The sequence below is a fragment of the Sebastes fasciatus genome, chromosome 1, assembly GCF_043250625.1.
Source record: "Sebastes fasciatus isolate fSebFas1 chromosome 1, fSebFas1.pri, whole genome shotgun sequence".
NCBI classification, from domain to species: Eukaryota; Metazoa; Chordata; class Actinopteri; order Perciformes; family Sebastidae; genus Sebastes; species Sebastes fasciatus.
Genome location: NC_133795.1, coordinates 40,998,533 through 41,026,174, shown reverse-complemented (window position 1 = coordinate 41,026,174; position 27,642 = coordinate 40,998,533). Strand labels below are relative to the sequence as shown.

The 27,642-nt window shown below is 43.3% G+C and overlaps 1 protein-coding gene across 2 annotated transcripts; it reads right to left on the bottom strand.

Moving 5' to 3' along the window:
* Positions 1–301: 301 nt before the first annotated feature.
* Positions 302–27,230, bottom strand: atxn7l2a (ataxin 7-like 2a). 2 transcript variants are annotated; one of them, XM_074649066.1, is made up of 10 exons: positions 27,038–27,230; positions 25,761–25,829; positions 23,446–23,779; positions 21,323–21,579; positions 18,836–18,942; positions 11,161–11,372; positions 7,834–8,014; positions 5,750–5,871; positions 2,379–3,342; positions 302–614 (listed from the first exon to the last, which is right to left on the bottom strand). In XM_074649066.1, exons 1-10 carry the CDS (start codon positions 27,165–27,167, stop codon positions 597–599), a joined length of 2,394 nt encoding a protein of 797 aa, XP_074505167.1. In that variant the 5' UTR covers positions 27,168–27,230; the 3' UTR covers positions 302–596. The 2 variants fall into 2 exon arrangements, with proteins under 2 accessions (XP_074505167.1, XP_074505175.1); XM_074649074.1 differs by having other exon boundaries at positions 18,836–18,918; positions 27,038–27,226.
* Between the last annotated feature and the right edge of the window lie 412 nt (positions 27,231–27,642).

The following is a 27,642-nucleotide window of genomic DNA, read 5'->3' as shown; positions in this document are numbered from 1 at the left end:
ACGTGGTAGATGGTAAAGCAGTCGGTGTCGTGTACCCAGACACGGTTCAAACCTCAAGTAGAAATGTATTTGAAGTTGGACTGGGGATCCAAAAGGTTCCTCATACCAATGTGAAATAAAATGACGTGCGTCATATAAATGATGAGCATCGTATAAATTCAATGAAGTGTTGGAACAAGCAGATACATTATTGGGATACTGTCAAACACTGGAGAGTTTACTAAATGTGAAGAAAATTTAAGAGAAAAATTAAGAATATCAAAGTATAACGCATATAGCTTTAAAAAATAAGTCTCAGAAACCAAGTGTAAAGGACATTTTTAATCCATTTTTATAAACCAACATATTTAATTTAGCAGCATAACCGGATGGTCTTGAGGTATTTCTAAATCCATTCTCTGAATTTCATCCCATCCTCCCACATCCAGTTCTCCCTCAGACATTCGCACAGACACACCCAACTGACATCCATACTGCACTGACTGCGAGCGTGCACACACGCACGCACACTCACACACTTGCACACGAGTCCTGTTGCCCCAGTCTTGGACTGAGTAGAGCTGGCTCCCTCTTAGTGGCTTGTAAGGCAGGCACACTTAATGGTGCAGTTTTGGCTGTGGGACAAAAGAAAAAATGTAAATTGTTATTTACATTTTGACAACTGGTATGTACGTGTCAGAAAGATGGCAGGATAAGACACCTCCTTTATGTGTGGTTGATGTTTAGAACTCGACTCATTTCAATCTTTGGGGTTTGGGAGAGCTACAGTTGGGACCTGAGGCGGTACCGTACCAACATCAGGGAGTGTTAACTTTAAATGAGACCAAGTCGCTCTGCATTCTGGGTAGCTTTCAATTTAAAATTCAAACTTGATTAGGCTTCAGCTTCGAGCTGCTAACCAGAGTACCTATGCCTTGTGGAAGAACAGTTACTTTGCCTTTTAAATGGGCAGATATACATCTGAAGACGGTGTCATTGCACTCCGTCTTTCAGGTGTCACTGATTGTTGCCATGGAAACAGAGCTCTTAGCTGAGAGACAGTCTAGGGGGTAAAGTGACAAACCTTTTATTCCTAAAGTTCATCCATTTTTTATGTTTTGCAACTGGCTCGTGTTAGACTAGTCTAAAAGCAGAACTAATGCTGGCCTTACTACACTCGAAGAAAAGTCCGTAAAAATACGGCCCAATGTACCAATGTGTTAATATGAAGGAATCTTCTGAATCCATTCTTCGCAGGAGTTTTACCCATATTTTTAAATAGGCATTGCATTGTGGGAACAAGAACCTCAGCTAGCGCAGAAGAGGCAGAGACCATCACACACGGCAAAGTTTAGTTCAAATTTAAAATTTGGAGAAACCTTTCTCACACTTCTGTGGTAAAAAAAATCAACAATTAATGTCTAACCAAAATGATTTATGTTGAGGACTTAACGTTAGCTCAGTATCGTTTAGCTGGAAAAGCGTTTTGTTGTTTAGTTCAGCTGTTGTCGACCGTTAACGTTACCAGATACGCCAGGTATATTTTGCTGACTCATTTTGAGACTAACGCAAGTTTGGTATTGTTATTTACGTTTTACTAATACTTATAATTTAGACCCAAGTTTTAGCCTCAGGCGGTCCGCAGAGACCGAACAAATGCTAGCGGTAACGTCCGTTTTCCCTCCAGAATGTAAAGGTCCAGCTTGCTATTTGGCTCGGTACGGAGGATATACTGTAAATTTATGGAATTTTTGTGTTTAGGATTCACAGAAGTGTCTGTGAATGGTACGGAGGACATCCTGTAAATCAACAGAAATTTCCGATTTAGGGTTGAAGAAAATGTCCGTAAACTTAACGGAAAATGTACTGGGAATTTTCTGCCAGGATATTATCTGTTTTTCTACGGATTCATTCTTAGAGTGAATAGGCAGGATGAAAACCAGCCAGCAGACCACCAACCACGTGCTGTCCACAAAGAAATCTGTGGCATATTCCTTTTAGTTGAAAGGCTGACCTCTACACCTCAAATTTGCCTGAATTAGACTTCACATACAGTAAAGGTGTCATACGGACATGCAGAGCAGTTAGCCCGTTTCTTTAACAAGGGGAGAGGAAGCAGCCACGGCTCATGAAGTGATGGTAAGAAAAGAAAAACCATCAGGATCAGTGCTGTGCTGTCATACTGGTAGTGCTCACTGTCAGCCCTTCACACTGATTACAAATCATCACTGTGACTGTTGGGCCGGGAACTTTTCACAACTCAGGAACAAGAACACCAACGACGTACAGTCCGACCAGGAGAGAAGCTTCATATTCATAGAACTTCAACTACCACATCATTTTATTTCCTGTCACCCTGTGTGTTGCTTGATTCCTGTGTTTCTCTCCTCCAAACTCACCTTCTGTGTGCCCAGTTTCTTCTCCACGCCCCCAGCCAGCCCCCCGCCTTTGCTGTCCTTCCAGGGGTAAAAGTTCGAGCGTGGAGAGGAGGAAGAGGTGGCGGAGCTGGAAGAGGAGGAGGGCAGGCGGTGCACTGAGGGTTTGGATGATGGCGAATGCTCCTCCATGCCTCCCCCCTTGCGTTTCTTCACAAGTCCCTGGTGCTCAAAGCCCCTACCGCTGCCCGGCCCGTGCAGTCCTGAGTCCCCCACGCCGCCCCTGCTGTGGGAGTTGTTGGTGGCGGAGGAGAGATCTGGGGGTGATGAATGGCCCAGAGGGGTGTGTGTCCGTCTGTAGGTCCAGACCGCCTTGGCGGCTGGTGAATGGGATTCTGACGGGGAGGGCTGGGGGCGGGGTTTGCTGCTGGGGGAAAGCGTGCCATTGGTCTGTCCGTGTGGGAGAGGCGAGGAAATGGGGGGTTTAGAAGAAGATGAGGAAGAGGCGGCCGAAGGTGGGCGGCCCCTGTCCTGGAGGAGGATGCAGTTCCTGTCGGGGCCTGAGTGCTCCCCTTCCTGGGACGGGGCTTTACGTTTGCGGACGACAGCGGCAGCAGCGGCCTCCTCCCGCAGCTTCAGCATCTGCTTGCTGGGACGCCCCACGGGGTTCTTGGTTCGCCCGGTACCCGCCTGACGCACCGCCACGGGCTTACCCAGAGACCCCAGATGGACGCCACCGATGCTGCTGCTGCCGGCGCTGCCCCCGGAGTTCTCTGATTGTATGGCTGTCGCGGGTCTACCTGGACCACGACTACTAGAAGAGGAGGAACAGGATGTGGTTTTGAGGGAGGAGCTGATTTGACTTCCTGTGCGGACCTTAGAATGTAATGAAGAGGAGGAAGTGGTGGCTACGGACGAGGGAGACAAGGAAGAGATGGTCTTGGTTGAGGAAGGTGGAGATTGAAGGTCTGTGGCTTGAGGTATTTTCCTGGATTTAAAGAGAATAAATAAGACATTAGACATTGGAATAAAACTTGCCAACACTGTTCTATCCACGTTATACTCGGGGGCATCACTGTAGAGATGATTGTGGCCGTAACTTCCGGTGAGGTAGCGGAAGTAGCAGTAAGCTATTTTTAGTCCCATAGGCTAACCATAGTGGCTAACCACCAACGGCGCTTCTTATGAAAAGTAGTCCGCCTTCAATTTAGCAAATCCTGCTTTATTTTTTAACAGATATGTAATTAACGTTAAATTTGCATTTTCTAACATGTCCTTGCGTAGCTCTGGTACTTGTTGCGCTATTCGCGGATGTACTAACAACCAGACAAAGCGAAATTTGTGGCTTCAACAAAAGCGTGTTGAACATGCACCCAAAACAAAAAGGGATTGTTCTTGTGACCAACGGTAGATTCCATCGCCGACCTACAGACGAGGAATCCAGAAGAATGTGGCTGAAAAAACCTAAACTTGAAGAGACCACCCAAAACCCCGTATGAAAAAAAAAGCCAACGGAGGAAAACCCGTATCCTACTTTGTGGTTGGTCTATAAAGAGCAGCGGAGAAGAGACGTCGGGTCCTTAAAGGGACTGACAGCAGTGCCAGGAGGACATCAGGTATGATTTCATGTGTAGGGAGGACTCAGCATCGTAGCGTTGGTTTAATGACACAGTTACTTTGACTATTTTCTGTACAGTTTAAAATGTAAGGTAGTTTATGGCACGGAGTGCAGGGCAGCATTAGACTACAAATAGTTGAAGTAAGGTTATCTGTGTGTAGAAAAAAACAAAACCTGGTTCCTGTGGAAGTACTGATCTGCCTCAGAGCTTTTCAGATTGTTCATCTCTTCACCGTCTGTAGCAACGAAGTCAATAACGTAGCTAAATATGCTAGTTATGACAATTTCCCACTAATGTCTAACGGGCTTAAACAATGAAGTGACGACATTTTGGGAAGACGTGGATGTAAACTGACACTTGACCGGTTGGCGGAGGCATACAGCCGAGAGGCGATAATTCTAGTTTTCCAATGAGCTTTTTTTCTCACGTGCATGTAAACGCAGTCAGTCTCCATCTTAATGCCAACTTCATAGACTCTTCACCGTTATTCTGGGCAGCAGAAGACACCATCTGCTTCATCTATTAGCGACTAAGCAGTGGGTTACACTCAACTTTATCTGATAGTGTTACCAGAACGCAGGATATGATGTGAACTAGCCCTCATCCATTAGTGGCTGAGAAGAATTTACAAAAGGAACCTAAATTGGATGGAGGTGAAAGAGAGTGGTACACTTGATGGTACGATAAACCGGTTATCATTTGGCACCAAGCATTTTAAACATGTCACTGGGGATTGGCAGAATTCCCCCGAGTGATAAGGATGGTGGTAGAGCGTATGGCATTTAAAGTAGCATCCATTTGCATTAGTGGGCTGAACATTTGTAGTGTAGGCATCCATCTGACAGCTCATTAGAGATTGGAACCAGTTCAATATACTGGACAGGAGGCAGTGCCAATTCTACCCCATTGCAAATCTTCGGCAACCTTGTTGCATTACTTTCAGCTTACTTTGTTCACTTGATAAGTCGGTGTGTGTAGGAAAATATATTCATACTTTGCAAAACAGGTTGGAAAAATGCCCCATTTTGGTAAAGGTAGTGACGTACCACCAGCAAAACCTTTTGAAAACATCCAGCCTTATTTTCAGTCACATAAAGAGAAGCTTTTAGAAAAGGAGAATATATTAAAGGGGACATATCGTGCTCATTTTCAGGTTCATACTTGTATTTTGGGTTTCTGCTAGAACATGTTTACATGCTTTAATGTTTAAAAAAACAACTTTATTTTCCTCATACTGTCTGTCTGAATATACCTGTATTTACACTCTGTCAGAAACGCTCCGTTTTAGTACATTTCAATGGAATTGCAATGGAATTGCACAGAATTGAGTTGCTAGGCAACAGCTTGGGTCCATGTTTACTTCCTGTCAGCTGATCATCCACTGCAACAGGAAATAAACTGGGACCAATTTAGAATGTTTATGTTTAAAAGTGTGAAATGGTCTAAATATTGTAGATTTGTGACATCACAAAAGGACAGAAATCCTGACGGCTTGTTTCAAAAGCTCAGTTTCTGAATACGGGCCGTGTGGATTTCTCTGTGGATTAAGTGTTTCGATACTTTCACAGTATTTATATAGAACTTAAACCTGCTTTATAATATAAAAGTCATGAAAATGTAACTTTTTACAATATGGGACCTCTAAGTAGTTAACTATATAAATGCCGGTTGACAAAAATTAACTTAAGTTCTTTTTTTCCTTGCAAAAGAATCAGAAGAATTAGCACCATAAAATGCAGAGCAAAGCCTAAAAGGCCAAGCAGGAATGTTTCTTACTTCCAAAGATGGGTGCTGATGTGCTGCTCCAGCATGCTGCTGAGAGCCGACCGCAGGTGATGAAGTCTCCTGTCAAACGTGAAGATGCCGTGACCCAGTGCATGGCTGCCAAATGAACATACCTAGAGAAAGAAAGGCTGGTTGTAAATCTGTTACAGGCAAGTGTCTCTGCATTATTCTGCCGTCTCATAGTTACCATCAAATATCACATTTCACTGGTTCTGTGCTTTGACTGATTTCTGGATAAATCAGGATCAAAACCTGAAGCTCTGCAGGGAACAACTTGAAAAGTAAACAGTTCTGCAAATGCACAATTACCCTCCATCAACTGTAGGGGTGTCGCGATATTCTGGTATGGGCGATATCCGTGATATTTAAAAAATTAAATATTGCCATGTGTTGCAAGATACAGGAAGATGGCTCGGTTTTTGAGCTGAGGAGTTGTAGCATTTATTCACCGACAAAAACTGTAGACAAACTACTGCAGCTACGTTCACAGCTATAACGCCACTGACAACCTCACACTCACTGCCGCCACACACACGCGGTCTGTCAGACACTCACTAACGTTACACCGCTGACAGGTCGTATGTGTATGTGTGAAAGCCACCAGCAACGCTACAGCTGTGAACGTAGCACAAACAGATATGGTCTGTTGGACACTCGTTATCGCTATGCCGGGCAGACACACAGCTGACAACCTCGCAGCTTAAACTAAATGATCCGGTGGAGACTTTTACTGGGAAAGTGGCTCCAGGCGTCCTCGACAATACACGCAGCACCGTGGCTGCGAACTCTCCCAGACGGTTGAACTGGGGACTCATTTGTCCGTTTTGCACATACTGTACAAAAAAAAAAATGGTAAAAATTTCAAAATCAGCACCCCTAATTTTGAGTATAATTAATTTGCACAATGCAAAATATACAAAGTTAAAGAGGAATTTGACTGATGGCATTATTTTTATTTTTTTATTTTCTATACATATCGGGATAATATCGATATCATGAATTCTCGGCCACGATAATCATTCAGTGAAAATCTGATATCTTGACCGCCCTAATCAACTTAATAAAACAATACATCCCAATACCCCCTCTAGTTAAACAGAAAACCACAACTCTGTTTTTGACACTTTTATCCTCTGACTGAGCAACTAAAAATAAAGATGATGAGCAATGGACTGCTGTAAAACAATATACAATTGATCAACGTGTCACCAATTTGAAATGACCACTGTGTCGACACCTTCACTTTGAGTAATGGAAGTACTGAAATAAAGACAAGACCAAGATAAGTCTCTGATAGAGCTGTCAGTAGCAGTCAGGTGCGGAAAGCCCCCCTTTTTACTGCTAAGGATATGCAGGAAGGTTTAGCTGGCGCTGGAATAGCAGCGGTGCATCGGTTCACTGAGCAGCGTTGCTCACACAAACATGATTTGCCATCATCAGTCCTCTCAAGGAAAAGTTACCTGTGATCTCATCACAAGAGACATGTCTTCAGTGTGCAGTATAACACTCATAAGCCAGAGTCTTTTTGCAACTAAAGTGTTGCAGTGGGGGTGGATCTAGTGTGTTTGTAGTTGTGTTGTATTAATTCATGTTTTAATATCTAATTAAAAAAATGGATATTTTGGAAACAGATAATGATACAATATGCCTCGAGTAGCTCAGAATTCAGACAGTTGAGAGGGTTATTTTGTGTTTTTGCAGATCAGGCGTTCCATCGGATGCTCGAGTTCTTCGGTGTCTGCTTTACTAGCATGATTTTGCTAATAATGTCTGCTTTACTAGCATATTTGGATAAGCAATTGTTTTCCAACACAACAAGCCATAACTACTTGATAAAGTCATTGCATGCCACATTTCTGAGTTTGATTTCAATACTTTTTGCTGCCTAGAAAAAGCTAAACTCCAATTTAAACAACTCTAAAAAGATTTTGCACTGGCCTTCAAAGTCCTCAGGCAGAAATATTATATTATATTAATTATAACTCTGGCCAGTTTTCAAATCATACAAGGAAAACAAGGAATAGTTTTGGCAGGTGCTCTTTTCCCGTTGTTAAACCCAAGTACAAGCTGCTCACCGCTAGTGGTCTGGGATGTGCAACAGAAGATGGGAACTCCGGGGGCTCCTCGGGTGCCTCTGCTTCACTTTCATCGCTGGAGATTCGTCCGTGTACCAGAGGCGAGGGGGCTCGGAGACTCCCCTCATCCTGCCGCTGCTTCTCCTCGTCTGAGTTGCTGTCCGACATGGCAGTAGACCGACTGTAAAACAAACAAATACAATTTTTGGCTTTCAAATATACTGAATATCTAACTATAAAGCCAGGAATCTCTGTCTTTGTTGAGTTTGGTGCAATTTGTTCACGTTTGTTTCACGCCTGTTCAATAATAATAAATTTGAGCTGGTGTCTGTATCAGTAGAACTCTGTTAAAAAAACAAAACAAGAAAAAAAACAACGTGGCTCAAATGACTGACCAAATGGACCGATCAAATTTGATTCACCATCTTTTCTGAATCTCTCCGAGCATCTCCTGTAATTCTTGAAGTAGATTATTCTACCATGTTTCTCAAACATGAAAAGCTGTCCGGCGAGAGTGACATTCTCTTCACAAACACCACTTCGACACAACTCAGCGCTTTCTACAGTTACTGTGATGCCTTCCTGATTTGACCTTCATCAATTCTCACAGAACTTAATCTGACTTTTTTTTTTTTTTTTTATCATTTTGTGGGTTTTTGTTTTGGCAGCCTCTCAACGTCTCTCGTGCTGCAGTACCACTCTCCGCCTGAACCGATACTGATGCGCCGGCGGAGGCGCTGTTTTAACAAAACACAAATATCACTATGTGATATTGACAGAATTGTTGTTGACAGCATGTTTGCGGGTGCAGGCGGGAGTAGAACACACACACTGCAGGAGCGGGCCATGATGGTCAGAAATTCTAGATTAAGAAAACAGTCCCGTCTGCGTGACTGGATCTATTCCAGCACAAGCCTTTGCCAAGAGTGCTCTTCTCTTGGGCTCTTTTACACATGTTGGTAATGTTAAAAAAAAGTGAATATTTGGAGTTCCTGTCTTCATTTTTTGTGAGATGATGGTTCTTGCAAGTCCTTGCAATACACCACTTCACCATAGTTAGGCACTGGCACCAAAGAAAATAGCAATATTCTAGAGTAATAAACAATCTCAACACCTATATCCTGTTTGTTTGCACCTCCGACACAGTGGCAGACAATTTAAGTGTAATTGTGGGTAAAGCGTGTCGTTGCTGTGTGTAAAAGAACAGCCAACTGGAAGCCGAATCGAACCAGAGTGTATTTCATCAGTGTGTCCGAGAGTAAGCTGCAATGTGTTTTTCCCCCCGTGATTAAGACTGTATCTCCCCTGTATAATACTTGATGCTTACTTATAACTCTAAAAATGTTATCGCCAGCAAAATACCTCCGCTAATTAAATCCATGCTCTACTTTATAATCGCAGTGGTTATGTCAAAGCAAGCTACTAATACGGCTATTTGGAAATGACCTCTGCTAAGTTTATTTCACTGATGTTTCCAACCGTGAGTAGCCGCGACTTGGGTGTGTGATGCATGCATGCTCTGTCATAGCTGGTGTATTGCCGAGGACCCAAGGAAGCGCAGTGTCGAGGGTGAAGTTGGTTGTATGAGCGGTTCTCTAGAAAGCTGCAAGCATCCGGCCCGTTCTGAACAGGCACTGCACTAGTAGTTATAATATACAATCATTTACAGATGCTCACTGTCTCTAACCCTAACTGTCTCACAATTATTGTCTGTGAAAATCCTATGTCACTAACATCCAGGAACTAGAGCTGGGCAATATAACGATATATCGATATCGTGATATGAGACTAGATATTGTCTTAGATTTTGGATATCGTAATGTGCCAAAAGTGTTCTCTTTTCCTGGTTTTAACGGCTGCATCACAGTAAAGTGATGTCATTTTCTGAACTTATCAGACTGCTCTGGCTGTTCTATTATTTGCCTTTACCCACTTAGTCATTATATCCACATTACTGATGATTATTTATTAAAAAAAATCTCATTGTGTAAATATTTTTGAAAAAGCACCGATAGTCAACCCTACAATACTGTCGTGATATTGAGGTATTTGGTAAAAATATTGTGATATTTGATCGACTCCATATCGCCCAGCCCTACCAGGAACATGATCTACTTAGACCGACTCAGCTGCTGGTTTTATTAGGTCTACCTTGTTTAAAGCTGCAGTAGTCAGTATATTTTTGGCATCATTGGGCAAAAATTCCATAATAACCTTTCAGCATATTGTAATTCAAGTGTTCTGAGAGAAAACTAGACTTCTGCTCCTCCTCATGGCTCTGTTTTCAGGCTTTAGAAAATCTAGCCAGTGACGGGAGACTTTGACCAATCACAGGTCATTTCAGAGAGAGAGCGTTCCTATTGGCTGTGCTCCGGTCATGTGACCGGAACTTGGCGTTCCTTCACCAGATTTCACAATGGCGGCGGCGTCACAAACTTTCTCATGTTACAGCTAAACCGTGCACTACAAGATGATTCTGAAAACATCTGAGGAGAGAAATAGACATTAACGTAACAGAATATTGATTCATATTTGATCAGCGCTGCCTAGTTTGACCGGAGTTCGTGAGTGATTGACAGCCGGCTCAAATAGACGGGAGCTGGACAGCGGAACTCAGATCAGCTCTTACTGCTTGTTTTCCTCCAGTCTTGCAGATGCCGTTAGGAGCACCAGAGGACACAGAGGCACATGATTTTTTTTCAGGTTACCTGTTTCATGTACTACTGTCACCATATAGCGACCGCTTTATAAAAATTACTTTTTAAATTATATTTGCTCCAATCTCGCTACTTCAGCTTTAACCCATGATGCAATTAATCAGCTTCAACCAAGGAATGTTACACCCAGTTCAGACCCACGCAGTACCGCAGGTTAAACGTATTTTGGTGGTCAGCCTGCCGTCAGTCTTTGGTGGACAGTTGTCTACTACAGAGGGAGGAATGTAGCTGCTGCTATGTGACAGGTGTAGACAAGTTGTTGATTTAATGATGATCTCTGTTTAGAGGAAGAGAGAGATATTTACAGAGCGCAGGACAATATGATATGGGGTGAACACTTGTTCAGTGGATTTGTAACATACACACATCTGCTGTATGTTAGGAGTAAAAGTAAGCTTGGTAAATAGCATTTTGTCATTCTGCCTAATTGGTTTCTACTGGGTGTATGAGTGGGCTGTAAAATTGTGTTTAGATCTTTTCCTCAGAGAGCAAAAGATTTGTTGTTTTTTTAACACAAATTTGACACAATGTCTACAACTGCCCGAGCTGCCGCCACACACGCACGCACGCACGCACGCATCGCCAGCTAGCTTCAGTAAGGTTCACTAACCTGAAAGCAGGGAGACTGGCCAGAGGTCTCCTGCAGTGTGGAGCCCCAGCCTGCTCCCTGGGGGCCTCCGGGCTGGGGGATCGGCCGGTAGAGGAGCCTCCATCCAGGGATTGGACCCCTTTCTCACGAACCTTGGTCTTCAGTTCTGCCACTAGCTGGTCAAAGTTCTTGGTGCGGCCCATCACTTTCCTTCGCTGGTGGATCGAGTGGATCTGTGGACAAAAGGACGCAGGATATCAGTCACTGTTTCACTTTGACTGGCTTCAGTTCAAGTAAAACGGCTAAAACTTCTATCTGACGAGTGTCATAAAAATTATGGATCGGCCTGCCGGGTCAGACGGCTGGCTTAAGGTGCATTATAATACGCCTTAGGGGTGCTTAACTGGAGGTGTAAAGGTGCTTTCAAATAGCACTACTCTTGATTGCCGCCCACCAACATCAATGTTCTCTACTTTGAACAGGCTGCAGCAGGGCAGGCGTACAGTAATCCCCCCCCCTCACCCCCTCACGGCTGCTGCTGCCTCCAGTCCTGCCAACAACCTGCACCATAGGCTACAGGTTCAACCTTCTCTAATCTTATCATGTACGTTAAAATAGAGGAAATGAAGAAGAAGACATACTTATTAAAACAATTAATCCCTTCAGGGAAATTAGTTTTTTTCACTTTGTCATTATTTTACACACAAAAACATTACCTATACACATGCAAATGTATGTGAGGATGCCTCATAGGAGGTGAACCTCTCCAGCTACCAGGACACACTCCGTAACTGGTCCAAGCTGGACTTGAATCGATGATCCTCCAGTTACCAAGCAAGGTCAGCGCAGACTGAGCTACGCCCCGATAGATAACAATATGATACAATCGCTAACTAATATCATTGTTTATTGATCCAAACCGGATAGTCACACTTCAAGGTTGACGTTGCTGAAAAGTGTTTCTCTTCACTGATCGCTTTGTTGGTAAAGAGGTGTATAATTCAGTGATCTCAGATACTAGTACAATTTGCTTCATATTGTTTTCTTCCGTGTCCGTGACAGAAAGTTGAACAAGTTTAAACATCATCAACTCCTGACGGCAGCACAGAGTATTTGTGCGCGTTCAAGAGAGCAGCACCTCTTGCCACTGTGTTTACACTGGAAACAAATCAGGTGCCAGCAGCAACCTCTCGCTGTCTGAAAGCACCTTTAAGTTGAAAAAGGGAAATGTTGGGAGAGAGTTGGGTAAAGGTTCAGTGTCATTAAGGCATAAGGAGAACCTGATTCGGATTACATAGCAAGCCACTGAGACCAATCAACGGTGTCATTACAGTGTTTTTGGGGCACCAGCAGTTTTATTTTTGAACAAATCTTACTTCCAAACTCGTATACGCTTAGGAGACTTTGGTGGTTTCATTTCCACCAAAATATTTTTTAAAATGTAACACTTTAAAGTTTCTATAAATATTTATCAGTTACTTTTCCAAATATTTAGCTGTTACTTTTCGAAATCCACATGAACAACTTGTCACATTGGCATAAATTAGATCCAGCGCACAGCGATTATTTCAAAATAAAATAGGTCACTATTAAAGCTGGTTCGCCCGTTACTCCCGTTATTTCATTCTTCAGTGTTTAAGAACACCAGGAGTTCAATTTTCATTAAAACAACGTCATGACTGATAACCCAAATGAATCAAAGCACACTAGGCCAAATTGCTTCATAAGTTGCCACATGATCGGTTGCTGACAAGCAATGGAGCATTTAAAAGGCTATTTTTTAAAAACAGACTCTGGCGCAGTGCTCACTCCACATAAAACACACCAGAGCTACATTACATCACTTCCAGCGAACTTCACAGAGAACAATGAGGATCTGTTTTAAATGACTATTCTCTAGTCTGGCTCAGCTGCTCTACTCCGTGTGTGTGTGTGTGTGTGTGTGTGTGTGTGTGCACGTGTGCACGTGTGCATGTGCGTGGACAGGCTAAGACTCTGTGAACTTGAACTCAGTGAAACACAAAAGCAGGGGATATTAACGATTGTGTGAAATTTTAGCAGCATTACTCTGCAACAGCGGTGTGCTATAGTGAATATAGGGGAAACGATGCCTTTGGATTGGGCAATATGACGGTATACAAAATACCGTGCGACAGTGGAAATGTGATTTTCAGACTATACTGCACAACGGTAGTGTTGGAAGATATGTTAAAATTTTCCATCCGGCCATCGTCAGCCCTACAACTGGCGATGGCTGATATATTCACGCAGGTGTGTGTGTGTGTGTGTGCTGTCGTAGTTTCAGCTGGGAGATCAGCTGGGAGATCAGCTGTTCTAGCGGCAAAGCATCGTGAAACTCCCTTCATTCAAACTCGACAGAAACAAAATAAAGCTCACCAAAACCGTCTTGGTTATTCTTTCCAACAATCACCAACTCTGGTTTGGTCAAAAGAAAACCTTATTTCACCGAGTCTGATGTGAAACTATGCCGGCTCTGCATGCCGTTTTCCTACGCCGTACCACTCTCTGCCCGCTGGGCAGCGGCTGAGCGGCTCTCGTTCTTTGGAGGCAGACCATTAAATCAGCAAAATAAAAATGACAAATGCCTCCCAAAAAAACCCAACCGGCGATGTACTCAGCCAATCGGCAATATATCCGTCCAATCGCCCAACCCTACCTGACAGGCTGGTATTTATTTGCACCTGTTAACATGTAACAGGAACCTTAAAGGGACTGTTTGTAAGAATCAGAAATTGCTTGTTAACAGCGACACCTGTGGCCGTTAAGTCAACGAAAGTCAGCGTCCTGTTGCTTGCGCTTGTTTGTGTGCGCGCGCTACCTGAATGTGAGCGAGCATCCGTCAAAACAGTGAGGCGACACATGTCAGCTAAAACCACAATATCACTCTATATTGGCAGTAATGTTAGCTGACCAGACGAAGGTGGAGGAGCTCAGAGGAGCAGAGACTCCGGCCCTGGAGACCAAAGCTACGGTCTCCCCCGCGTCCTCCGACCGTGGCCAACACTGTAGAGCTTCACTAGATACAACTTTGAGGTTTTGGTGCTTCCGTGGTTACCATGATATAAAATGACATACAGTATACCGTGATAGAAGACTTTGGCCATATCACCCACCCTTACAATGCCCATACGGTGTCGTCAGCCAGTTTCTCCAACAGTTTCATACGTATTTAGCACATACGCTGACACTTTGCTCAGGGTACTGTAGTAAACCCATCCATTTTACATGTCTTATATTTTAGTCTTAAAGCTGCAGTGGATAGAAATGGAGCAAATATGATTAACTTGTGTTTATAAAACGGTCACTATATCCTGACAGTAGTGCATGAGACTCTGTGTCCTCCGGTGTCCTCTGGTGCTACTGACATCTGCAAGATGTCACAGACCAGAGGAAAACAACCAGTCAGAGCTTATCTGGAGTCTGCCGTCCAGCTTCTGCCTATGAGAGCCGGCTGTCAATCACTCCTGAACTCCGACCAAACGGTCAAACTAGGCAGCGCTGATCAAATATGAATCAATATTCTGTTACGTTAATGTCTATTTCTCTCAAATCTTTTCAGAATCATCTTGTAGTGCACGGTTTAGCTGTAAAATGAGAAAGTCTGTGACCTGGCAGCCATGTTGAGATCTGCTGAGGAAATACCAAGCCCTGCCCACCAGCCGGAGCACAGCCAATAGGAACGCTCTCTTTTTAAAATGACCTGTGATTGGTCAAAGTCTCCCGTCACAGGCTAGATGTTCTAAAGCCTGAAAACAGAGCCATGAGGAGGAGCAGAAGTCTAGTTCTCTCTCAGAACACTTGAATTACAATATGCTGAAAGGTTATTATGGGATTTTTGCCCAATAATGACAAAAAAATTGTGGCCTACTGAAGCTTTAATGTTTTTATGTTTTGTCTTACGTAATGTCAATCTTTATAACTTGGTTCTGGAGGAACAATATTTCATTTCAGCTGTATTTTTGTAATAGTTAAAATGACAAAATAGGGGCGCCCCGGTAGCTCACCTGGTAGAGCGGGTGCCCCATGTAACGAAGGCTGAGTCCTTACTGCATCTCATCCCCTCTCTTGCTCCCCGTTTCATGACTATCGCTATCGCAGTCAAATAAAGGCAAAAGACGGAAAAAAAAAATCTTAAAAAGAAAATGACATTATAAACTTGAACGTTTGAGTTTACAACTAATTTCCCCAACTTTGCTGGAAAATGATGCTGGGCCATCATAATCGTTAAAACACTTTCCTATGATAGTGTTTTAATTTAAGATTTCTGCTACGACTCAAAAACTAATCATTATCGTTAGATGGATCGAAACTGGTGGCTGCTGTTTATTTAGTCATAGTTGACCTGCTTGTCACAGCTCTGTGTTTTAGGAGACCGAGCATATGAAGATGTAACCAGAGCAAACAAGAGATCAGAAATGAGTAAGGCTTTAAGTAGTTGATCCTGTGACATCAATGGACCGGATTTAGCTCAGAAAATCAATTATCCCATCTATTATTTAGCAAATAACTGACTAATGATTTATTCTGTCAAATGACATGCGCCCATCACGCATTACCAAAGTTATAAGTCGTGCCCTCAAGCTGCTTATTTTCCAAAAACCCAAACATTCATTTAGCAATGAAATCCCACATTGGAGAAGCTGGAACCAGCGAATGTGATATGCGATATATTTTAAATAAACATTAAAGGTCCCATATCGTGCTCATTTTCAGGTTCATGCTTGTATTTTGTGTTTCTACTAGAACATGTTTACATGCTGTAATGTTAAAAAATATACCTGTATTTACCTTCGGCCTGAAACGCTCCGTTTTAGTGCATTTCAACGGAATTGCAATGGAATTGCGTTGCTAGGCAACAGCTTGGGTCCATGTATACTTCCTGTCAGCTGATGTTATTTACATACACTGCAACAGGAAATAAACTGGGACACATTTAGAATGTTTATGTTTAAAACCGTGTAATGGTCTAAATATTGTATATTTGTGACGTCACAAATTGACAGAAATCCTAACGGCTTGTTTCAAACGCACAATTTCTGAATACGGGCTTTGTGTGTTTCTCCGTATATTGAGCGTTTTGATAGTTTAACAGTATTTATATAGCACTTGAACCTGCTTTATAATATAAAAGACATGAAAATCTAATTTTTTACAATATGGGACCTTTCAATTTTCTGTCAGTTAACTAATCCATTCATTGTTTCAGCTATCGCAGTTATCGTTGAAATTATGCATCAGTGTCGCTTGTAAACACATTTCTCATTTCCATCGTTCTAAATGAATAGTTAAAATAACTACATGCCATATTTCCTCCCTAGCAGCAGGTGGAAGAGGAAACCCAGCCGCCTACAGAGCAGGTATAAGGTGCAGACTGTTTTCCTGCGTGTCTTTCCCGTCACTTCTGTCATTTCCTGTTAATCAGGTCATCCTGTCTCTACTTGGCTGGATGTGGCCTCTCACGCTCACTTCCTCCTTCACACACCAGCCACCATATAAGGACTCTTCCTGTGCTGGGAGCCATTTTCACCACTCAGTATCAGTCAGTACTCACCAGTAACGCAGAACAGTGACTGCAGTTTAAATCATTTGAGAACCTCTACTCTGATCTCACACTGTCATCACTCCTTTTTTTTTCCACTTTGCTCTTTCAAGACGGATATTATTTTCTTCAACGTCGGACTGCAATCCTATCCCGTATTTTGAAACGTTTCAGTGAGATGATTTAAAAGGTGCTACATTTGATATGCAAAGCATTCAAAACAACTATCGTCTATGTAAAGATATGGAGGAGTAATGTCTACCTGAGCAGAGAATGAAGTCTCTCTACCTCTGTGTGTGTTGTAATCAGAGCTTCTCCTCGCTTTGCTGACATGGTCGTTAGTAGTGCATGTTTGTGCATGTGAGTTTGCCCCACTCGCGCTCACGGCCAGAGGCAATAGAAATTCCCCCAATCCCGTATTTAGCACCTTTAAAGAATTTAAAGGTATCTTAATAATGGGATCCCACTGCTTTATGTGCAAAGTGACCCTTTGCTAAGTCCCGCCCCTCAAACGCAGATTGGCCAATCGTAGCGTAGCATCAGCCAGCTCTGACCAGGGTCCGACAACAAGCCCTACTGGCGGAGCAACATGAAGGACTCCGTGAAGAGGACCCACTCCCTAAGTAGATATGAAGGGCTCATTCTGAGCTAACGGAAACACAACCACTCTTAGTTTCAGGTGATTATACACCGATGAAAACATAGTTGTGAATATTATATTCCATTTTTGCTGATAGATCCCCCAAAATGCAACACACTAATTAAAGGGGACTTGTGTTTGCACGTAATGAACGCAGATGCTTCCATACAGGACAAGAGGCCTCACTGAATGGTTTGATGAGTAATGAAAATTATGTGAAATTATGTTATAGATACCTATGGGAGATTTTGGAGCCACGTTAAACAGCACTCTCCACCACCATCACCTGAACACCAAATGAAGGAATATCTTTTAGAAGAATGATGTTCATCCCTCCAGTAGAGTTCCACACACTTCTATGAGAATCTACGACGAGGACCAGCCTCCAGAAGCTGCTCTGGAAGCTGGTGGTGCAACAACACACCTCATGTCACACATTTGTATATCACCTCATTCAACTATGACACAAGTTAACTAAAAACATTGCTCTTTTTCTTAAAGAAAAACAAGATTTATAATAACCTCTTACAAAAAAAAATACTATTGGCTGATATGAGAATCTATTAGATGTCGACATTTATTACACGGCTGTGTGGAATACTCGATTCTGATTGGTTAATCGCGGCGTTCTGCGGTCTGTAATTTCTGTATAGCAGACCGTTGCTATGTATAGCAGACCGTTGCTATGTATAGCAGACCGTTGCTATGTATAGCAGACCGTTGCTATGGGCGCAGCTCTGATGTCAGACTCTGGCGGATCGTTTTTGTGTCAAAAAATTGATTTCTTAAGTAAGTAACTGTGTAATAAGAGGGATAATTAACAGCCTGTCGGGGATTCTTTCACAACAATGACCGGCTCGCTGTACATTATCCCTTACTGAAACTACAATTACTGCCTTGTGGTTGTATGCCTCCGCCAACTGATCAAGTTGCAGTTTACATCCATGTCTATCCAAAATGTCATCACTACATTATTTTATCCTGTTAGACATTTGTGTGAAATTGTCATAATTTACATACAAATTCATGATTTATAGGTAATAGTGACCTTGACCTTAGACCACCAAAATCTAAATCAGTTCATCCTCGATTCCATGTGGACATTTGTGCCAAATTTGAAGAAATTCCCTCAAGACATTCCCGAGACATCGCATTCACGATAATGGGACGGACGGACAACTTGAAAACATAATGCCTCCGGCCACGGCTGTTGCCAGCGCGGAGGCATTAAATTATTATCTGACTTGTTGCCTGTTGTCTGAGTAATGATGAGAGCACCAAACTCACAACCTACTTTCCAACTCGGATGTGTACAGATGGGATCAAAAGCAAAGGTGGAATGAAGCCTCTCAAACTTTTACTGAACTTCTCAGAAAAATTAAAGAAAAAAGAAAAAAAGACAGAAAAGAGAAAGAAAAAATTGCAAAGTCGTGAAAATCGGAGGGCACAAGAAGTAGGGCATCAGTGTGGTGACGGAGAGTGTGTTTGGAGCTTACATTGCATGTCAGGAGGCGAGTGCAGACCTTCTTCCTGTCGGGGTCGAGGACGCCGCAGTGTTTGTCCAAGTCACACTCCCTCTCTGAGGAAACACAGAGCATCTCAGCTGCAAGATCACACAGTCAGAACAGGTCAAAATCTCGTTACCACCACTCAGTGCTGTCAATAATGCCAACATAAACATAAACAGACATTTACACATTTCATACATTTTCACCAGAATGTGTTCTCCAAGCTGCCTAAGTGTTTTTGACCACTTGACACCCTGTTTACACAGGAGGCAATTCAGCCATGGTTTTCAGTGGTCCGTCAGTGAAGATACTCTTGTATTTTAATTAGGGCTGTACTGAATAGTTTGAAGTAGGGATGCCACAAGTCAATGCAAAAATTCCGTCAGGGCCCGAGACAAACAGCGTCCCATCGTCCCGGGGACGACAGAAAATGTGTTTGGGACGCAGTAGACTCACTATTGAGGCATCCAGGGGAAGCACTCTATTTTTTCCAGATAATGCTACATTACACTGCGAGCAACAAATCTGTGTTGAAATCAGCAAGACGAGAGCTAATTAATGTTAGCTGTTAGCAGCCGGTAAGTAACACAGTCCTGCACGGAGATAACATATAACGTTAACGGTGTCATTGATTTACATTATGATACCTTCCGGCTGTATTCAGTAAAAAAAAAAAATAGTATTGGGCGAAGGTAAATTCTAAAGTTACCATGACGTGTTCAAATTAGGGCTGCACAGTTAATCGAATATTAATCCCGATTTTGGCTTCCCACAATTAAATGAACATGATTATTGCAATATTGACGTTTTAAAATGCTCCGCTCATAGAAAACTCTGCTGCGTTAATCAAGCCCGTCCTAAACTAACAGCTAGAGATGTAACGTCAGTCAGCAGCCGATCAAAGCCAGACATTTTCAGCAGTCTCATATGCTCATATATACGTTTTTTGCCGGTCAGACACATACTCCATGTGCAGCCGCTACGCGATGGTTTTACGTCGGCATACAGCGGCACAGTCAGTAACGTCACACACACACACGACGTGTCGTCGGTGTGGAAGTTCTTCAGTGTGAGTGAAGGAGACATAAAGCTGTAATTTGTCACACATGCAAGTCTAAAAGAAGCCGTGGAGGAACAACCTTAAAGTAGTCATAAACCTAATTGTTTTACGACGTAACCGCCGGGAAACGATCAGGAAATAACGTTTCATTTCTCTGATTTGCTGCTTTGTTTTCACTGTGGTCTCTCTCTCCGTTCACTCTATAGCTTGCTCGACACTCGCTGCTCTCCCTCCGTCGCTCGCTTGTTGAGCTGACGAGGAGGAACTAACTTTGAATGCTTCATATTAACGGCTACATATTATACCTTTAAGAACAACTAACTTAAACAGACTCTTATTATATTGTAGTTCATTCCCATGATGCTGCTCAGTGACCAGTGACAGCAGCGGAGTTACACGCTACACAGCTCAGCTATGGTGCGTTCAAGCACTACTCAGTAAGCTGAGGATAGATTATAATACTATCATGACGCGTTCAAATGTAAGTTTAAACAGTTGTTTGAAGGAGATGTTGTCACAGCACTAGAAAATAGGTAATAGAGAGGGAATTATGACCTGTTTAACTTCCTAACAAAAACCTGTGTTCAAACAATAACAAAGGAGTGTCTGTTGAAGTACATGGGATTTATTGTTTTACTTTGTTTTTTACTGTGGTATCAAATTGGTATCGAGAACGGTGAAATTTCACTGGTATCGGCTTATAATTTTATGGTGTTGTGAAATCCATAGTTCCAAACTTCATTTGTAACGTTGACATTCAAATTCTAAATCAATTCGAATGCTGTGCAGCAGTTTTTTTAAAATAATTTTTCATTCATAATTCTGTAGCAAATTATGAGCGCCGCTGCTAAAATTTCACACATTAACATCCTCTGCTCTCGTGTTCACAGACACTATGATTTAATAGTAAAAAAAAAAAAAGACTTATTCATTTAATCCAATGAATCACTTTGAAAACCTCAATAGAAGCTTTGAATATTAAAAAACATTCGGTACATTCCTAATTTTAATCAATACAGCCATCTAACACGGGTTGCATAATGGCTTGCGTTTCAGATGTGCTTTACATACACGACCACAACCTGAGGCATCTTTTTAGGTTCAAGTCTTCTGTTTTACGTGCAGAACTACAGTGACTGTGTATGGGCTCAGCAGTACTGTCTGAACGCCTGGTAGATTCACTGTTAAGCCTGAACGGCATAATTCCACTGTTTACTTTGTCAAGACAGCGGAAAAAAGATTGTCGTCATGATATCTTTTTAGAGTTGCAAAAATGTTCCATGGTATTATAACAACTCACTTCACCTTACTTGCAGTGTGTATCTAACAAATAGCACTATGATTATTTTAGCAGGTAAAAATGACCAATAACAAACTACATGATAAGTATCATCCATCGTTCCATTTGTACTCACTGGAGGCCACTTTGTTGTAGGGTCTGGGGACGCGGTGGCTCGGCAATGGAGAGGACAGAGGGGAGTCCTTCCTCTGGCTCGGGGTGGGGGGCCGGTCACTGGGCGAGGGCCTGCCAGGCGGGGTGCCTCCGTGCGGCCAGGGCGGATCTCTGAGTGACGGAGGTGGAGAGCTCATCGAGGGCTCCAGAGGTGGCGGCTGCTTGAATACCGATGACTCTGTGTGACTGCTGTGGGAGGACTTCTCCAGCGGGGAATGTCTGGGTTATGGAAGACAAAGGCAAGTTCAAAGTTAGCTTTTTACTTTTAACAACACTGGCAAAATAAAAAAACATCTACTTTTTTTTAAAATGCATGTTATCCTAACCGTTATGTTTGGGGGAGTTAGTGCAATTTTCTTCATGTTATCAGTATTTAATCTTCTATTCCTTATTATTTTTTATGCATTTCTGCTCTTTTTAAGTGTGAGATAGAGAGTCAGGAAAGGCAGGAGAGAGAGGCGGGGGGGGGGTGACATGCAGCAAAGGGCCCTGGGCCGGACTCAAGCTCAGGCCGCTGCGGTAAGTACTCAGCCTTAATGGTACATGCTCTACCCGGTGGGCTACCAGGGCACCTCTAAAGGGACTTCCTGTTAGTTTAGTGTCTAAAAGGCTTTTCACACAGAGGGTGGTTTGCGCTACGCTTGCCTCTGAACGGTTCAGCGTACATCACAGTGAGCAACGCGCTTTGCTCAGCGCAGCAAAAGAAGCCGTTGTTGCGCCACGCAAGCAATTGGATTTAATGGGGTTTCGGAGCGCAGTGGTGAGGTTATGTGAAGCCCTTTGAGGCTGGACTCTGATTCCAATGCATATCTTACTAACTAATGTATTATAGTTTTAATTGCAAAATGATGCCACCAAATATGGAATCAAGATGCTGGTGGTGAAATGATCGCCTCAGCATTTTTATATTGTGATTAATAATTATATAATGCAAAAAATAATGACATACAACATAATAGGCCATTTTCACAGCAGCCATTTTGACATGCAATAAACAGGGTAAAATAGGTGTAATTTAACATTAATTATGGCCCTGTTCCATTTAGATGGGCCATGCTGGTATACTGGAATGGCTGTGACGCACTTAACAGAGGGCGGATTTATCAAATGATTTTCAATGTGTTAATTAGTGAGCTTTACAGATGCTGATAGGCAGATTTTGTTACCTTTGGACAGGAGCAGGCTTGCCCCTGTTTCCAGTGTTTATGCTAAGCTAACTGGCTAATAAGGCTGCGGCCCCATATTTACCAGACAGGCACGAGTGGTATCGATCCTCTCATCTAACTTTTTGCTAGAAAGTGACAAAGCAAATTTCCCAAAATGTTGAACCGTGACTTTAATTCAAGTCCAGCTTTATGTTTTTGGTATTTTATAAAAACAACTCTCAGCCCTACACACAGACATAACTTAAAGGTCCCATATCATGCTCATTTTCAGGATCATACTTGTATTTTGTGTTTCTACTTGAACATGTTTACATGCTGTAATGTTAAAAAAACAACTTTATTTTCCTCATACTGTCGGCCTGAATATACCTGTATTTATCCTCTGTCTGAAACGCTCCGTTTTAGCTAATTTCAACAGAATTGCATTGCTAGGCAACAGTTTGGGTCCATGTTTACTTCCTGTCAGCTGATGTCATTCACATACTCTGCAACCGGAAATAAACAGACACATTTAGAATGTTTACGTTTAAAACCGTGTAATGGTCTAAATATTGTATATTTGTGACATCACAAATGGACAGAAATCCTGACGGCTTGTTTCAAACAGACAATTTCTGAATACAGGCTGTGCGTATTTCTTCATATATTGAACGTTTCAATACTTTCACAGTATTTATATAGCACTTAAACCTGCTTTATACTATAACAGACATGAATATCTCACTTTTTACAATATAGGACCTTTAAGTTTTTTTTAAAATGTAAACAAACTAAAGAAAGTATTGCATTAGTGCATCAAATTGTAGGACTACACTCCGTTCTTTAAAGCTTCTGTCTACTTTCTTGTGAAGTTCTACTCTGTGACCCCTGAGCTCTGTAGTTAGAGCTTTCTCCCCAACTCGCCCTTCTCTGTTCTTACCGTACTCCATCCTTGGAGTTCTTGGAGTGTCTGTATTGAGGTGGAGTGGAAGGCGAAGGTGGGGCTGCCCGTGGCTGCCCGACCCCCTGGCCACGACCATCCCAGGATGAGGCGGAAGCAGCATTGGTCCCATGGGAAGGAGAATGGCCGTGGTGAGGCCTCTGCTGTGGCGCGGGGGTGGGAGAGCGCAGTCGGGCGTACAGCTTGGACAGGGGGCCGTGTCGTCGCTCGCAGTGCTTTTCGAACGCCTGCGGCTTCACTACTTGGCCGCAGTGGCTGCACACCACCAGGTAGAAGTCATCGTGGCCGGGGTAGAGGCCAAAGATGGACATGTCTTGAAGGAGAGGGGAGAGGAGCGATGAGGAGAGGAGATACAATGGACACACACGTCAGACTGCAGAAGAGGTAACATGGCAATGTCACTATGTGGGGCAGGCGAGGATGGGAAGGATGGTAGATCTTCAGAGATGGACAACTTTCAGTTGGTTACCTACAGGATCCCCAACTTCCTGTATTCTGACATTATCAACTATGAAATACCTGTAGTCATCTACGGGTTATGATATATTCTTTCTTCTTTTAATAAAAATATATATATAAACATTGAACAATTTTATTAGATGAGCCTTTTACTAGGTACTTATAAAATACAATGGCTGGACACAGCTCTACGCAGGATTAATGTAAGGGTGCTCCGATCGATCGGCAATCAAACTTTATTGTTCTATATTACACGGTTGTGTTGAATACTCAATTCTAATTGGTCAATCACGGCTTACTGCGGTCTGTAATTTCTGTATAACAGACCGTTGCTATGTATAACAGACTGTTGCTATGGGCGCAGTTCTGATGTCGGACTCTGACGGACCGTTTTTGCGTCAAAATAATGATTTCTTAAGTAAATGGCCGTGTAATAAGCGGGATAATGTACAGCTAGCGGGTCATTGTTGTGAAAGAATCCCCTTCAGGGCGATGAGAAACCCCTCCGCTTCACGTCGGGGTGCAGCGTCGCCTTGTCTGGGATTCTTTCACAACAATGACCGGCTCACTGTACATTATCCCTTACATATTCGTTCTAAATAGTTTGATCGGTGATCTCTATAAAGGCCGATCAGGAGAGCCTATTAGATGACGCAAAACATGTGAGACAATTTCTCTACGTACTGCTAAAATGGCTTCAGCAGAGTTGTGAGTTGTGTCTCTAAAGGCCCATTCACACAGCCTGTTCAAGGCGGGACTGTTGCGCCGTTATTCCGCCTTGCTGTTCTGTGTAAACGGTACGGACACAGAATGGGGGGGGCATTGTTGCTCAGCCGCTAAGCCGGAAGCGGAGGTAGTCACAGGAGCCGAAATGGCGTCTCTGTGTAAAAGGGACACACACACACACTAGACGCGTTATCGCGTTAACTTTGACAGCCTTAACATTATATATATATACACTGTGTATATGTATATGTGTGTGATAGACTGAAGGCCTATTCAAGGTGTACCCCACATCTCGCCCAATGTTTATAATAAGCATGGTGTAGACCTTTCCATTGCAATTCTGTTGCTAGGGCAATAGCTTTAGTCTAAGTTTACTTCCTGTCATTAACAAATATTGCAACAGGAAATACAAAGAGGCCCCTTTAGAACATTTATGTTGTCAAATTTGAAAAGGTCTTTAGGTAGAGGATATTGATCTGGCAATGTTTGGATTTCTGTTAAACATCAATTGAACCAAATCCCTACATAGATGTAAACTAACAGAAAGAAGAGAAAACTTTAATTACAAACTTAAAATCAACGCACATGTGTGAACCCCCCAGCTCATTCTTCTTAATCATCGCCTTGTTTTGGCTGTTATTACCATGTGATGGAGATGCAGCGTGAGTGTGAGAGGGTGCACATACTTGCACACACACATACTATCAAGGGGCTTCTTTTGATTCATCATGTCGTGCTCTGACACGCACACACACAAACATACAGGGAGTGTCTGTCAGATTGCTGCTGCTGCTGCTGCTGCTGCTGCTGCTGCTGCTGCTGCTGCTGCTGCTACAGACAGCCAGGCTAGGTTCCAGGAGGTGTCTGATCACACAACACTACCCAGCTTTAACACTCGACCCTGGACACTCTCTGCAAACTAGTACCTCCATTGTCTCAGGAGCAAAGCTGGAGACCAAATAGAAGCTGAGGCACAGTTCAGTGAGGCATTACAGGTCAGTGTGCATGCACAGTAACGCAAGCACACAGACCATCAGTTTGTGCTTTCAGATGTTCCCAAACAACAACAGACTTTACTATGACTTGTAGATGATAGTGTGCAGACTTACCCTCCTTACTGAGTGACATGGCCTCTGCAGCCTTTTTGCCATTCTTGCTGCAGTCGTCCACGTCGGGCCCTGAAACATCAAACATTACACACGTTGGATGTTTTCCAAAAGTTGTAGGTCAGGTTCATCAGCAGGACTAAGACTAACCTTAGGGCACACATTCTGCACATCAACAGGCCCTTATACTGTGTTATATAAAGGACTGATATGCAGGTCAACTGCTTCTTTGCTTCTGTTCTGGTCATTTTGATCAGTTTTCTAAAGCATTAAGTAGCTCAATGTCTTGTGTGGTGGATGAGGACTTTATTTGATAGTTGTGGACAAAGTAGCACTTCGGGAGGGATGCCAGACAATGAGTGAGCGCTCAGACTTAGAGATGGGGATGGGAAGGGCAGGAGGACTCTGGGGGGGCAGAAGTCAAACAGATGATGAGACTCTCTGTCTCATAAACACAGACATGTTAATAATAATATGAGTTATTGAGGGGAGGCAGTGATGCTGGCAGTCAGATGAGAGAACATTGAAGAGAACAGAGAGTAACGTTAGCTCCTATCAAAGGCTGGGCCAGCACATTTACATGGTGGCAACAGCATCAGACTCCTCCTCCGTCACCGGTGTCTGCTCTCCATCCTCCTGCTGCTAGCATTAGCATGCTACCGCTAACTTGCCTCGGCGTCAACGGGCAGTCTGGCTCGCTTGCTAGCTAGCTAGCCAAGGCCTATTAAAAGGAGGCTGGAACACGCGTCACATCATCGGGGTGCCACGCATGCGCAGTAGAATCTGGTCTGCCGTCGTCGAAATTGAGCCAGTCACAACGCAGCTTCAGTCACACTGCGCATGCGTCATACCCCACACCCAAAGACACGTCCCCCAGCCTACTACTATAGGCCTTGTAGCTAGCTAGCCTAGCCTAGCCTTCCACGGTGAGAAGTTGCCTCCTTCCTTCCGCTCTGCTGCCGCCGCTGCCCGGCTGCTCTCACTCAGATGAAACGCCTCCGTTAAAGGCTGGCAGCTCGTCTCACGGCCACTGCATTGAAGCCCACACTGTGCTGGTTATATGTGAATAAGTACATCTTGTTTTGTCTCTTAGAGACAGCGTATGCAGCGGGACGCCGGCAGAGAGAGCGACATGTTACCCGCCCAGCACTAGGACCCGGCAGGGTCTTTGTTTGGGTAACATGGTTAGCTCCGTGCTCCGTTAACACCGATATTAACGCCGGTGTTTCGGTTAAATGGCTCCGTAGCTGCCGGTGTTTTGCGTCACGGTGCTTGCTTACCCTCCGCCGCTGTCACACCGGCCCAGTCGGCCCAGGCGGTCCAGCTCTGACCCACGAAATCCTCGAGGCTAGGCACCCGCCGATCCACAGCAGCCATTACTTTTACTGCGCGTTCACGCGCCGCCATCATCACTGCGCGGCAAGCAGCTTACGTCATAGCTCGCGCTCTCGACAGGAGAGGAACTTCCTGCGTGCGCGTTCTTGGGACACACACACACACACACACACACACACACACACACAGAGGACAGGGGACAGGAGGAGACAGTCTCTAAGTGATGTAATTTCTCTGAGTGTGATATCAATACATGAATACTTTGTGGTTTCTGAGTCTTAAAACACAAAGAGGCGAGGAAGAAAGAAGTTTAGAAAAGCCAATTTGATTATTCAAATATTGAAAACAGACACATGCACATCAAAATGCAAACTGAATAGTAGACACAAGACACATTTTTTTGTAACATGTACAAATGCACAAATATCTGTAGAAATGTAAACGCCTGCCCATATCAATACGCAGCCTATGAGACAAGGCGTGTTCATGTAGAGCACCTTTCCAACACTGAGGCAACTCAAAGTGCATTTAAATGACAATTAAAAACACA